The sequence below is a fragment of the Equus caballus genome, chromosome 10 (genome assembly GCF_041296265.1).
Source record: "Equus caballus isolate H_3958 breed thoroughbred chromosome 10, TB-T2T, whole genome shotgun sequence".
Classification (NCBI taxonomy): Eukaryota; Metazoa; Chordata; class Mammalia; order Perissodactyla; family Equidae; genus Equus; species Equus caballus.
In genome coordinates, this window is record NC_091693.1 from 19,295,599 (window position 1) to 19,308,715 (window position 13,117).

At 51.9% G+C, this 13,117-nt stretch overlaps 1 protein-coding gene across 7 annotated transcripts in view; it reads right to left on the reverse strand.

Moving 5' to 3' along the window:
- The window catches only part of PLEKHA4 (pleckstrin homology domain containing A4), a 23,193-nt gene extending 10,138 nt beyond the window's left edge, over positions 1-13,055 (reverse strand). The window contains exons 1-14 of one of the 7 annotated variants that reach the window (XM_014729679.3): positions 12,111-13,055; positions 11,565-11,751; positions 10,308-10,415; positions 8,372-8,444; positions 8,159-8,259; positions 7,892-8,001; positions 7,092-7,307; positions 6,450-6,729; positions 5,736-5,822; positions 5,017-5,064; positions 4,803-4,883; positions 4,488-4,637; positions 3,181-3,279; positions 606-746 (exon numbers count right to left, since the gene is read on the reverse strand). In XM_014729679.3, the coding sequence (XP_014585165.2) occupies positions 606-746; positions 3,181-3,279; positions 4,488-4,637; positions 4,803-4,883; positions 5,017-5,064; positions 5,736-5,822; positions 6,450-6,729; positions 7,092-7,307; positions 7,892-8,001; positions 8,159-8,259; positions 8,372-8,444; positions 10,308-10,415; positions 11,565-11,648 (1,578 nt within the window). In that variant the 5' untranslated portion in view covers positions 11,649-11,751; positions 12,111-13,055. Of the gene's footprint in view, positions 1-605; positions 747-3,180; positions 3,280-4,487; positions 4,638-4,802; positions 4,902-5,016; positions 5,065-5,735; positions 5,823-6,449; positions 6,730-7,091; positions 7,308-7,891; positions 8,002-8,158; positions 8,260-8,371; positions 8,445-10,307; positions 10,416-11,564; positions 11,752-12,110 lie in introns of all 7 variants that reach the window. The other 6 variants (XM_005596386.4, XM_070224666.1, XM_070224665.1 and 3 more) reach the window with 6 other exon arrangements.
- Positions 13,056-13,117: the final 62 nt, after the last annotated feature.

The window sequence follows — 13,117 nt, forward strand, 5'->3', positions numbered from 1 at the left end:
CAACAATTGATGTCACAAAGACAGCAGAGCTGGGATCTGAACCCAGGTCTCCTGGGCACGTGATCGGATGGTCAGGATAAGCAGTGGCTCTAACCCAGCTATGACAACAGTGGCTCCTGCTTCCTGAGGGCCTACTCTGTGACAGACACTTTCCAGTCACAATTTCTCCTTACAGGATCCTGCAAGGTGGGGGTGATGATCAGCCATGTCTGGTAAATGTGTATCGAATGCCTCTCTGGGAGGAAGGAGCCCCGGTGAGTAGCGTTTGCCAGTTTCTGTGGTGCGAACACTTCCACCACGGTCAATTTCAACGTGACATCAATTGCCGTCACGTGTCGTCAATTGCCGAAGTGACACTGTTGAATGTGGAACTGAGAAGAGACGCACGCAGTTGGCTCCGGGAGGTGCTGGAAGCTGACTCCAGCACACACTGGACTATGGTCACAATGTAACAAATAAGGGAAGAGAAGCTTCCAGAGCTTAAGAGACTTGCCTGAGGTTGGTTAGCTGATCAAGCGAGAGAGAAAGAGGCAAGTGGGTGATGGGTGGGGCCGGGGGCAGAAGGGACAGGAAGCTGGATGGGGACAGAGGGGTGTGAGTCTCACCTCCCTCTCCGAGGACTCCTCGCCTTGGACTGCAGGGGATGGGGAGTCGGGCTCAGTGTGCGGGGGCGGTTTCTGCGGGTCCCCCAGACCCGCCAGCGTGTCCTCCACCATCCACAGCTGCTGCTGAGCAGATGCTCTGTCCTGGGGGGAGGAGAGGAATTTATCACTCAAAGGTGGGAAAATGCGAGCAGGCTTAAAGTTGATAGACCGCAGAAAGGGCCTGAAATCAGCTGGAATCTATTTATGGAGTCATAGATGGACTGTGGGTGCAGACGGAGGCTATTGTGTGGATTTCCACAAATGGATATCCTATTGACCCACCACACGAACACTGTTATCATAAACGCCGTCTTCTCCATGCTGTTCTTCAGCGTCACCTCTGTCATAAATAGGTGATCCTATAAATATATATTAGTCTGTTTCTGAATACCCTATTCTATTCCTTTGGTCCATTTGTCTAACCTCACATAAATACTACATTGTCTTCCTAACTGTAGCTTTACAGTCAGACTTAACGTCCGGTCGTGTTAGTCCTCCAGCTTCATTCCTGGAGGTGGCCTTGGTTACCCTTGGCCTTTTGGACTTCCTGATACAATTTAGAATTGGTCTGTCAATCTCCCCATACAAACCTGGATATGTATTGGGATTGCAGATCCCCATTGGGGAAATCAATTTGGGGAGACTCCAATCTTTATATTATTGTATCTTTCTATCCATGAACATGGTATATCTCTCCATTGCTAAAGGTCTCCTTTCATTTCTCTCAATGACGTTTTGTGGCTTTCAGAGTAGATGTCTTGCCTATCTCTCATTCTATTTCTTCCTAGAGATTCAGATGGTTTACATTAATTGCAAACGCTACTGTTTATAAATATTTATTTTCTAATTGTTGATGCTAGCATACAGGAAGACAACTGGTTTTTGCAAACTATCCGTGCATTCAGTGACCTTGATGAATCTGATTATTCTAATAGCTTATCTGGAGGTTATTTTGGGTTCCCTACCTATATATGACAGTTGTGTCATCTGTAAATAACAACAGCTTTACGTCTTCTCTGCTCCTTATACCTTTGGTTTATTTCTCAGACTCACTTGCACAGTCTAGGACCCTGGTACAATGCTGACTAGAACTAGTAATAGCAGACACCCTTGTCTTATTTCTGATATCAGGGGGAAAGTTTTCTTTTTCTTTTCTTTGTTTTTTTTAGATTTTTTATTTTTCCTTTTTCTCCCCAAAGACCCTCAGTACATAGTTGTGCATTTTTAGTTGTGGGTCCTTCTAGTTGTGGCATGTGGGACACCACCTCAGCGTGGCCTGATGAGCGGTGCCATGTCTGCGCCCAGGATCCAAACTGGCGAAACCCTGGGCCATGGGGCAAAGTGGAATGCATGAACTTAACCACTTGGCCACGGGGCCGGCCCCGAGGGGGAAAGTTTTCAATATTTCATTGCCAATTATAATGTTTGCTGTGGGTTTGTTACAGACGCCTATCAGATTAAGGAAGTTCCCGTGCATTCCTACTTTGCTGAGAGTTTTTATCATAAACGGATGTTCAATTGTGTCAAATGTTTTCCCTGCATTTATTGAAATGATCATGTGGTTTTTCTCCTTTATTTTGTTAAATGTGGTGAAACACACGGACTGATTTTGAAGTGTTACATTAACCTTGCATTTCTATAATAAACCTAATTCGGTTGTGATGTATTGCTCTTTTCATATATTCCTGGTGCTGAGTGATATTTAACACCAATAGGTGGGGGATTAGGGTTGAAGGGTGGATTTTAAGAAGAAGTGGGAGGGGTTTAGCATGAAGAGGGCAGGGCTTAAATCTGTGAGCATGCATTTAATACTAGAAGTCAAGGTTTTTAACTAAAGATACATGATTTAGAAACTCGCTTGCTAGGCTTAGAATGAAGAAGTGGGTCTGAGGCTAAGCAACGGGGTTTATACTTTGGGAGTGAGTCTTGAACCAAGGGATTGGATTTAGAACTGGAAACTCCAGAGGATAAATTTCACAACAAAAGTTAGGATGCAGAATGCAAGACAGGAACTCGCAGGATGGGGACAGGGCTGAGGGGTGGAATTTTGACATGAGGGCAGGGCTTCAAAATAAGAAGAGAGATTTAGAACCAGAGGGGAGAGTGGTTCTGAATCTGAAGGAAGGACTTTATTATTATCATTTTTTTTTTGCTGAGGAAGATCGGCCTTGAGCTAACACCTGTGCCAATCTTCCTCTATTTTAGGTGGGATGCTGCCACAGCATGGCTTGACTAGTGGTGTTAAGGTCCATGCCCAGGATCTGAACCCATGAAGCCTGGCCACCAAAGCAGAGCTTGCAAACTTAACCACATCACCACCGGGCCAGCCCCTGAAGCTAGGTCTTAAAATGAAGGATGTGGTCTTAACTACACTAAAGTGGGGTTTAAAAGGAAAGGAAAGGACAGAGGGGTTGGAGCTTGGGATAAAGTGGGAGGGGCTTTGATTCTGTGGGAGGGGCTTAAATGCCAGGTTTTCCGGGTCAACTTGGAATGCAGGGTGGGGTTTGGGGGTTTGGGGGTTTGGGGCAGGATGTACCTGGGGGGACCCGAGGTGCAGCAGGTACTCAAGGGTCTCTCTCAAGGTGCCCAGCTCCTGCTCCAGGCCGCTGTATGTGTCCCAAACCCGCTCTCGTTCCTCAGGTCCCAAAAAGAGGAGACACAGAGTTAGCCTGCCCACCCACCAGACCTTGCCCCACTCCATCTCTTCCCAGCTGAGGAGGAGGAAGGAAGGCCTGGCCCCTGGTGCCCTGGAGGTATAGGGACTACAATTCCCAACAGCCTCTTTGCTCCAACTCCTGGGAACCCCAGTGTCTATATGGAACCTGCCATTCCAATGAGCTGATAGTGCAGACAAATAACAGCTTTGCCTGAATCCTCTGGATTACCTCTGCATTCCCCTAGGGTGGCAGAGTCTACAGAATTCTTGGGACACTCAAGACCACAGATCCTATGCACCCCTGGGCAAAAGAAATCTCCCTGCCTTTTTTTTTTTTTTTTTTTTTAGGAGGATTAGCCCTGAGCTAACATCTGCTGCCAAGCCTCCTCTTTTTGCTGAGGAAGACTGGCCCTGAGCTAACATCCGTACCCATCTTCTTCTACTTTACATGTGGGACACCTATCACAGCATGGCTTGCCAAGTGGTGCCATGTCTGGACCCGGGATCCAAACCAGCGAACCTCAGGCCACCGAAGCAGAACATGTGAACTTAACCGCTGTGCCACGGGGCCAGCCCCATCCCTGCCATTATTAATAATAATAAAAATAATAGCAGCTGCAAATCTTTACTAAGCACTTACCATGTGCCAGGCACTGTTCTTAGTGCTCATCTAATTCTTGTGAGGTAGGTACTACTGTATTAATGTTTTCATTTCTCAGATAATAATAAGTATAGCTAACACTTAAATATTCCTTACCATATGCCAGGTACCTAAGTATCAAATGTTCATTCACTCATTCATTTACATGTATTTATGAAATCTTCACAATGACTCTATAAGTAAACACTATTTTTATCATTTCAAGTTTACATAAGAGGCATCCAAGGCCCAGAGAGGTTAAGCAAATTTTCTAAGGTCACACAGCTACTATGAGTAGGAGCTAAGATTCAAAGCTAGGAAGCCCAGATCAAATTCACCCTCTTAAACCACTAAACTAAGTTCTGCTGTTTCTTGGCTGCTAGTCCCTCACCGCCTAGGACTGTCAAGACCACTGGTTTAAAATTTGTGGAGCGGGGAATTCTCAAGAACTATCTTCCCATAAGCCTTTGGGGGCAGGTCCCCTTCAATAACAACCTGTAGAGTCCTGGAGCCTCCTGGAAGGGCATGCCCATCCCCAGATGCTCACCTGAGTCAGGTGACAAAGAGTGGCCCTCACGCTGACCAGTCGGTCCTGCAGGAGGCGCTGGCGTCCCCAGGCCCTCCCTGGAGCTGCGGCCTCCCTGGTTGTTTGGCTCAGCTGCTGCCTGGTCAACTCCAGGGCTGCTTCTAGCTGCTCCTACACCGAGAGGGAAGGTGGGTAGACTCCTGAAGCCACACCCAGCCCCAGGGAGAGAGAAAAGAGGAACTCTCCCATATCCTCCACAGGCATGCTGGGGATCAGGAAGGGCTAAGGACAGGTGGAGAGGCCAGGTGGCCCTTCCCCCATCCCAGAGCCCAGTACCTTCTCCTCCTGCCTCTGGTCTATCTCCTCCTGTAGCCTCCTCAGGAGCCGGTCCTGCCCACACAACTTGGTCAACAGAGTCTGGAGGAAGAACGGCAGCTATTTACGTACCAGATCTGGCTCTTCTCCCTGCCTCCCTCCCCCCACCCCCCATCTAGAGCATTCTCTCCTTAGCTCTGGGAACTCAGCAGGGGTTGGATCAGGGAGCACTTACATCTGTCTCCAAGCTTTGCTGGAAGGTTGAGTCCAGGGGGGGACCTGGCTGAGGAGAAGGAGAAAAGGCAGGTCCCTATTGTAGGCCAGTGCTGAGCCAAGCCCTGTTTCTACTGACAGACACCTCTCTCCCTATTAGCTTCATTCTAAGCTTCAGTAAATCTCAGAAGACCGGTTTCCAGATTCTTGGCTTTAGGAAGATCTAATGGACTATTACCAAATAGCTATAGAAAATGTTATAATTAACAGAGAAAACTGAGACATTTCCTTTATGACTGAGAATAAAACAAGATGCTCACTACCACTGTTCCAGTTTAACACAGTATTAGCAATCTTGACCAGTGCTATAAGATAAGAAAAAAAAAACAGAATTATAAGGACAGGAAGGGGAAAGATAAAACCATCATCCTCTACAGATGATATGTTCATCTACCCAGAAAAACTAACAGAATCAAAGAGTAATTAGAACAAATAAGAGAATTTGGCAAGGATGCCAGGGGCAAGATGAAGCCACAAACATGAATAGCATATCTCTATACCATCGATAACTAGAAAATATTACTTAAAAAGAAAAGGAGATACCTTTCAAATAGCTATTGAAAATATCAGGAATTTAGGAGTTAACTAAGGACCCATAAGATCTCTATGGAAAAAGATCTCCATAGCAAAGAAAGCAAAAGAGGGGACTCCAGCAGACTGGAGGTGCCCCAGGATACCTACCAATAAAACCATGGAAGCCCGGGTCCCAGGAGGTCTTGGGGGCAGCTGGAGATATGTGGAGGCACCAGAGGGGACCTGGGGGGGATACTGAAATAAAGATGTTTAGAGATTGGCATGTCTTAGTAACAAATATTACAGTGGATGTGTCTAGATTAAAGTGCCTTAGGAGACACTCTGAGGTTCCAAACTGGGCCCCCACAATTTCCTCAACCACGTGTTCTCCAGCTGTGCGCCACTGTGGGGACACAGAGGATGATAATAAATGGACAAGCCTGCCTAAACAGCCCCAGTGGCCAATGGGAGTTGCAATCTACTCTCACTCTCATATTTGTGGTTAGCCGTGGATATTCTGGGCTACAATCCCATAATGCTCAGAGAAAATAGTAGGTGACCAACTTGGAAGGATAAACTGGAGACACAAAGCAGATGCAAACCACACTACCCTTCTGAGCGCTGTGTTGGAGTAGAGCATTCTGGACTACAATCCCCATAATGCTTAAGGGGTAATGACCAGAGACCAGCCTGAAAAGACAGCCCTGAGGACTGATAGGAAATAAAGTCCACTCTCTCTCACATCTGAATCCAGCTGTGATTATGATGAACTACAATCCCCATAATGCTCAGAGGGCGATGTCCTAGAGCCCAGCCTGGAAAGACAGCCCTGAGCGCTGATGGGAGATGTAGTATCCCCTCCCCTTCACCTCTCCAGCTCACCTGTGTTCTGGCCTCCTGACTCCAGTGCTGGGGACTCCTGGGAGGCCTTCCTGCCCCAGCCTCAGAGGAGGGTCCTCGGCGGGGAGTGGGTGGCCGGGAAAGGGTCTGGCGCTGGCGGCCCCAATCCAGGGGAGGCAGGACATCGATGCGACTCAGTGGGGTATGGGGTCTGGCAGGGGGTGCTGTGTCACCTGAGGAGGGAGGGGGTCTGCGTGCAGGAGCAGAACGGGGCCGGGGGAGGCTCAGAGGGGAGGGAGGGCGAGAGAGGGGAATGAACAGGCTGTGGGAGGAGAGAATCGGAGAAGTGGGTCAACTAGAGTCCCCTCACTCCACTCCCTGCCAGGTCAGCCTCAAGGATGTGTTTCCCTTCAGTATGTGTCACTATCCCTCTAGAGTAGAACCCTCCTCTACTGCCCAGATCCTGAATAATTTTCTCCTTTGTGGCATCTCCTCCTTGAGACTTCACCCGTACAGTTTCAACCCGCAAGACCCAGCAACTCCCAGTCACAAGACAAAGCACTAAGCCACGCCCCTAGTCACTGCCAGTCCCCGCCCTTCTCAGGCCACGCCCCCAACATCTCTTTTCGTCTGAAGCTCAGCCCTATAGAACCTTCTCATCCCAGACTCCTGCGTCCAACTCACTCCGGGCTCCTCGTCCTCCGAATCCGGGGTCCAGATTGGAGATCGGCCGTGGGGCTGGGAGCCAGCAGCCCTGGTCGGCCACGACCCCTGGAGAGCCGAGCCACCTCCGGCGATTCTGAGCTGCGCCCCTCTTCCCCTCTTCTCACCTCCGGGGGACCACCGGGGCCGCCAGGGCCCTCCCCAGGCTGGGGACGTGCAGGTGACCTGGGTCGCCCACTAGCAAATGGGCACAGAAAAAGACATCACTCCTTTGAAACTCGTAAGAGCCTTTATTCTCGGTTCACACGTAAGGACATAGGGAGCTAGACAGAAAAAAAGGGGAGGTGGTGCGCTATAAATCATTGTCCCCATATTGCAGACGGGGAAACTAAGGCCCAAGTATGAAGTGACTTGTGCAGGACCATAAGGTCCATCCAAGTGGCTGGACCCAATGTCCCAGAGCACTATGAACCTCCAGCCTGAAAACTGGGGCCTGCCAGGACTGAAGCTTTTCTTTTTATAGCTGACATTGTTTAAGCGACAGCCCCCAGGGGGTGGAGACTTCTGAGGGAGCCAATCAGAGAGTGTGGAATATAGACGGAGGGGCGGGACCAAAGAGTGGGCTGAGCTTAGAAGAGACTTTTTGCTGATTGGAAGAGAGGAAGTTCCTGGAGGTGGGGCCTGGAAGGCGGAGTCTCCCAAGCTAGAAGACGAGTGATTGGACGTCGAAGGGGCCGTGCCTCAAGGGGAGGAGCTGGGGATAATTAACGGACTAGGATTGGAGGTCCAGGGTCAGGGGCGTGGTCTAGACCTATACGCACCAATCGTCACCCTCCGCGCGGGAGGCCCGGCCCAGCGCCCGTAGCCAGCCTCTCAGGTCCTCTAGCGTGTCAGCGGCCAAAACGTAGGTCCTCATGCCTGGGTGCTCTGCCTGCGGGAAGAGAAGCTGGGGACCCAGACGCCCAGGCCCTCTAAAACGGGGGATGCCATGGACCCTGGTCGAGATCTTTTATCTCCTATAATGGATGCTCCAAAGCCTGCCCCCATCACCTAGTGCCTTAGTGCCCATGGGGGATGAACGGACTCACGGTGAAGGTGAAGCGCCGTCCTCGGGGGGCTCCTGGCCCATCTGGCCTGATACTGTAGCTAGGGAGTAGGACGCTGCCCAGGACGCTCTCCTCACGGCTGTCTGCAAAAGAGGGGCTGGGGTCAGGGATCACAAGGGATCTGGAGGCCGAGAGGCTAGAGGACAGGGAGGGTGGGACAGGGGCCCGTCCACCCCTCCCAACTGGGGCACTGACCCTTGTAATAGAAGAGGCAATGGCCGGAGAGCACGAACCAGCGGCGTTTCCAGAGTCGAAGCCCGGAGCTGTCCTGGGGAGAGAGAGTGGGAGGAGAGGCCTGAGTAGAGGGGAGAAGGAAAAAGGAGACAGTGACACTTAGGGACAGAGACCCAGAGAGAGGGGAAGAGCAGAGACACATGTTTGATGTGATAGATTCAGATGGAGAGCTGGAAGCCAGCGTGTTGTGGCTGAAAGGACACAGATTCTGGACACAGTCCGACCTGAGTTTGACTTCTAGCTCCACCACTTTTAAACTATGCCCTTCAGCAAGTCATTTCCTCCCTAGGTACCTCATCTGTCAATTGGGGATTGAGAAGTTACAGGAAGGTTGGAACGAGATATTGTACCACATGTGGGTAGGGGCTTCATACACCAAGACTTGGTCCGATTATTCTGGAGCCTGAGACAGAGAGGCCAGGAAGGTGGCACTGAGCCATAACCCAAATCCTGTGTCTCCCCATTGCTTCTGCTCGAACTGCTCCACCATCTTCAACCCTACGCCCCTCTTCTCCTCTTCAATCCATTCCCACGGAAGCCACCACAATCTTTGAAAATTATGTCAGATCATGTGAGTTCCCTGCTCAAAACAGAGTTTACCACCACACTTAGAATAAACCTCAAATTCCTTACCCTAGTGTACTGGCTGGCAGGGAATCTAGATTTGGGCATGCGTAAAAATTACCAGGAGGCCTTCTTAAAACACAAGTTCCGGGGCCGGCCCTGTGGCACAGTGGTTAAGTTCGCACGTTCCACTTCTCGGCGGCCCGGGGTTTGCCGGTTCAGATCCCAGGTGTGGACATGGCACCGCTTGGCACGCCATGCTGTGGCAGGCGTCCCACATATAAAGTAGAGGAAGATGGGAAGGGACGTTAGCTCAGGGCCAGTCTTCCTCAGCAAAAAGAGGAGGATTGGCAGTAGTTAGCTCAGGGCTTATCTTCCTCAAAAAAAAACAAAAAAAACCCCACAAGTTCCTAGAGGCCAGCCAGGTGGCGCAGTGGTTAAGTTCGCATGTTCTGCTTCATCAGCCTGGGGTTCACAGGTTCGGATCCTGGGCGTGGACCTATGCACCGCTCAGCAAGCCATGCTGTGGCAGGCATCCCACATATAAAGTAGAGGAAGATGGGCACGGATGTTAGCTCAGGGCCAGTCTTCCTGAGCAAAAAGAGGAGGATTGGCGGCAGATGTTAGCTCAGGGCTAATCTTCCTCAGCAAAAAACAAAACACGGGTTCCTGGGGGTCAGCAGATCCAGGGTGGGACCTGACAGTGTGCATTTCTAGCAGGTTCCCAGGTGATGTTGATGCTGCTCGTCTAGGATCACACTTTGAGAACCACCGCCTTGCCAAACCTCCTTTCCCCTCGCCCAGCTCCAAACCCCAAGCTCTGACCTGCTGCAGCGCCTTTTGCTCTCGGACTCCCTCTGCCCCCCAGACCTAAGCCTGATGGGCTCCTTCTTGGCATTTACTTCTCAGCTCAAATGTCATCTCAGAGATGCCTTCCCTGACCAACTGTCAAACGTAGCTCTCAGCCCTCAGCCACTTTGGAGCACATCCCCCTGTGTCATTTCTTCACAGGACTTCCTACTCTAAAATCAACCAGTCCATTTATTTATACATGAATTTATTATCCATTCCTGCCCCACCCGCATCTTGAATGTAGAGTACATAGACACTTGTCTATCTTATTTGCATAATATGTGCCCCAGGGCTTGGCACATTGTAAATATTCAAGAAGTCATCATTGAATGAATGAATGAAACGATGACAGAATAATAGGAGAAGCAGTGATAGAAAAAAAAAGAAGACTCGAATGAGAGAAACAGCAGACAGCCAGAGGCACAGCCTCTAGTGTCACTGGGAGCGTCCTTTCCCGTCTCCCGTCTCCCGCTCACCCCACCTGCTTGTGAAGCCAGCCTCGGATATGCACGGGGAGGTTGGGATCCCTTCTGAGCGCATTGCCCCTCTTCCCGAAGGCATGGACCTTGCTGACTGCCCGGGTGGGCTTCTGAGGAGAGAAGGAGGACAGAAGTGAACAGGGCCTCGGGATGGGCTTGGGGGGGGGCAGTGCAGCAGGACGAAGACAACCTGAGGCCCCCGCTCAGCTGCCCTCAGAAACCAGGTCAAGGAGGGAGCTGAGTCTTGAGATCGGAGTTGGGTGTGCATTGTGCAGACTTGAGAGATGCTCTGGATGGGCAGACGGAGGAGTTCGGAAACAAGGAAGCGGCTACTGGCTGATGGGGAAGGAATTTGGGAATCAAGAGTTCACTGCCAAGGAGAGGATGCCCCTGGCCTCCAGAGTCAGGGATGTAGTAAGTACATCCTTTGGGATCTGAACTGGAAATCCTGCCTGAAGATTCCCATCATCAGGAGGGACCTCCATGCTGAGTCCCTGGAGATGGGTCACCCAGAATCGAAGGACGCCTCAGTGCTGGGTAGTGACATCCCTTAGCAACCATGTCCAGGGTGGAGAGATGGCTCGGAACCTCTCCCAATAGACGGAGCCCCCTCCACCGGCCTCCCAGGCACCTATAGCCAGAATCCCACAGGATGCCCTGCCTTGGGGATGGTCCTGATCAAGGTCGGAATCGAATTTGCGGATTCTGAACTTGGGAAACTGGAAATGAGAGAAGAGAATGACAGGAGGACAAGGAAATAAGTGTCCTCACTGAACTTTGGGCTGGGGTGATGATTTGGGACAAAGTGTCTCAGACCCCGTGGGGTCTTACTGTCAGAGAAAGGTCCTTTCTTATTGGATTTCAGAGCTGGTTAGATGGGATGGCCAGAGATAGGCCAGGGAGTCCTCAGTCATAATCGAGAGTAGCTGCCACTTCTGAGTTCCCGGGGTGGGAGCAGGGGGGAACCTCATGGCTGGGGAGTGGCTCTATCTTAGCAACCAGAGTCAAGCCGGATTATTCCTCAGGCTTCAAATTAGGAAAATACAAGGGGTGGGGACAGTTGGGAGTGGCTCTGAATTCCTAGCTGCAACTGGTAGGCAATTTGGGACCTTACTTGGCCTGCCAGACCCCAGCGCTAAGGATCCTTGCTCTTAACAACCAGAGTCCCTGGGGTGGCACCGAACCCAGGCCTAGGAACCAGGGGGATGGGGCAGCCCACAGCCCTGCCCCGCTCCCCAGCCCCACCAAGAAGGTCCAACCTTAGTGCTCAGGCTGCCGAGCGAGGAGATGGTAGAGGCGCTGCTGGCCAGGCTGAGGCTGCTCCGAGGTCTGCCCTCCTCCATCGAGGGCTTGGGAAGAGAAAGAAAGGGACTGTGTGCCTGTCTCTGCAGCTGACCCGGCTGGGGACAGAGACGGGGTCAGGGGCTCGCAGGTCGGAGGAGGAGGCTGAGGAGAAAGAGTCTGTTGTCTGGGGCCTGGGGGGCTGGGGGAGGCCCTGGCCCTGACCGCATACCGAGAGCGATGCCAAGAGAGGTGGGCGGCACTGGCAGCTGCGGGGAGGGGGCAGCTGTCTGCAGCCCAAGACAGAGAATAGGGGCTCCTTTATTCTTGCCCCCTGCACCCTAGGCAGGAATTTGACCCTCTCTGTTCTTAGGGACCCCCATTCCCTGCCTCTTTCTGGTTGCCCCTAGCTACCTGTCTCCTGCCCTCCCACACACACCCCTAAACCATCCCCGCCAAGCCCTGGGGCACCACCCAGGAATGCACAGCCAGGCAGCCCCTCCCAGCCCAGCCAGGAAACTTACCAGCTCCGGGGTCCCAACAACACAGGACAAGAGAGTGGGTGCTGGGGCCACAGTCTCCCTCCTTCCCTGTCTGTTAGGTGCTGCCTCTCATAGTCCTCAGTCTCACTTCTCACCTGCTCCCTCACGCTCTTTTTGTCTCTGTCTCTCGTCTCTTACGGTCTCTCTTTCTTTCACACTCTCCCTTTCTTTTAGTCTCTCTCTGTCTCCAGTCTCACCTTCTGTCTCTCTCTCTAATCTCGGTCTCTTCCAGTCTCTCTGTCACTCATTCTCTCCCCCTGCCCCCATATCACTTTCTCTCCCAATCTTTCTGTTTCTGTCCAAATCTTTTTCTCTCGCACTCACGAGAGTCTCTCCCTCTCTCTCCCCCTCAAGATCTCCTCCTCTTTCTCTCCCTCTCTGGCCCTCCACGTCTTCTCTTTCCTCCTCTCTCTCAGATTCTCCTTCTCACTTTCTCTCTTCCTCTCTCTCCCAGTTTCTCTTTCCTCTCTGCTGGTCTGCCAACCGCCCACGCTGCTGTCTCCCCTCCCAATCCCGGCTGACCCCGCCCCTCCTGGCCTCCCCACCACAGCCTGACCCCTGGCTCAGCTGCCCCCACAGCTGAGGGGAGGGGCCCGGGGGGGCCCCCCTGACTCCTGGGTCCCTGCTGTGCTGGGGCCTGGAATACCGGAGTCCCATAAGGGCTGAGACTGGGATTCCTAAATGTTTGGAGAGTAGGAGGTGGGCCTGGACTCCAGGGTCCCCGTGGGCTGGTTGTGGTGAGGGGACCGGGTCATTGGCAACCGGCATGGAGGTAGCTTGGATCTTGGAAGGGGTCGGGGGCTCAGACTTCTGGGCACCTGGGAAAGAGTGAACTAGGAGTCAGAACTCCTGCGTTGTGAATGGAGCTGGGAGCTCGGAAGCTTGGCATTCAGTGGATGGGTCCAGGTCCTGCAGGGAGGAGGGCGTGGTCCTGGATCCCGGATCCCGGCTGGAGGAAGGTCAAGTGGCCAGGGCCAGATGTCCGCCTC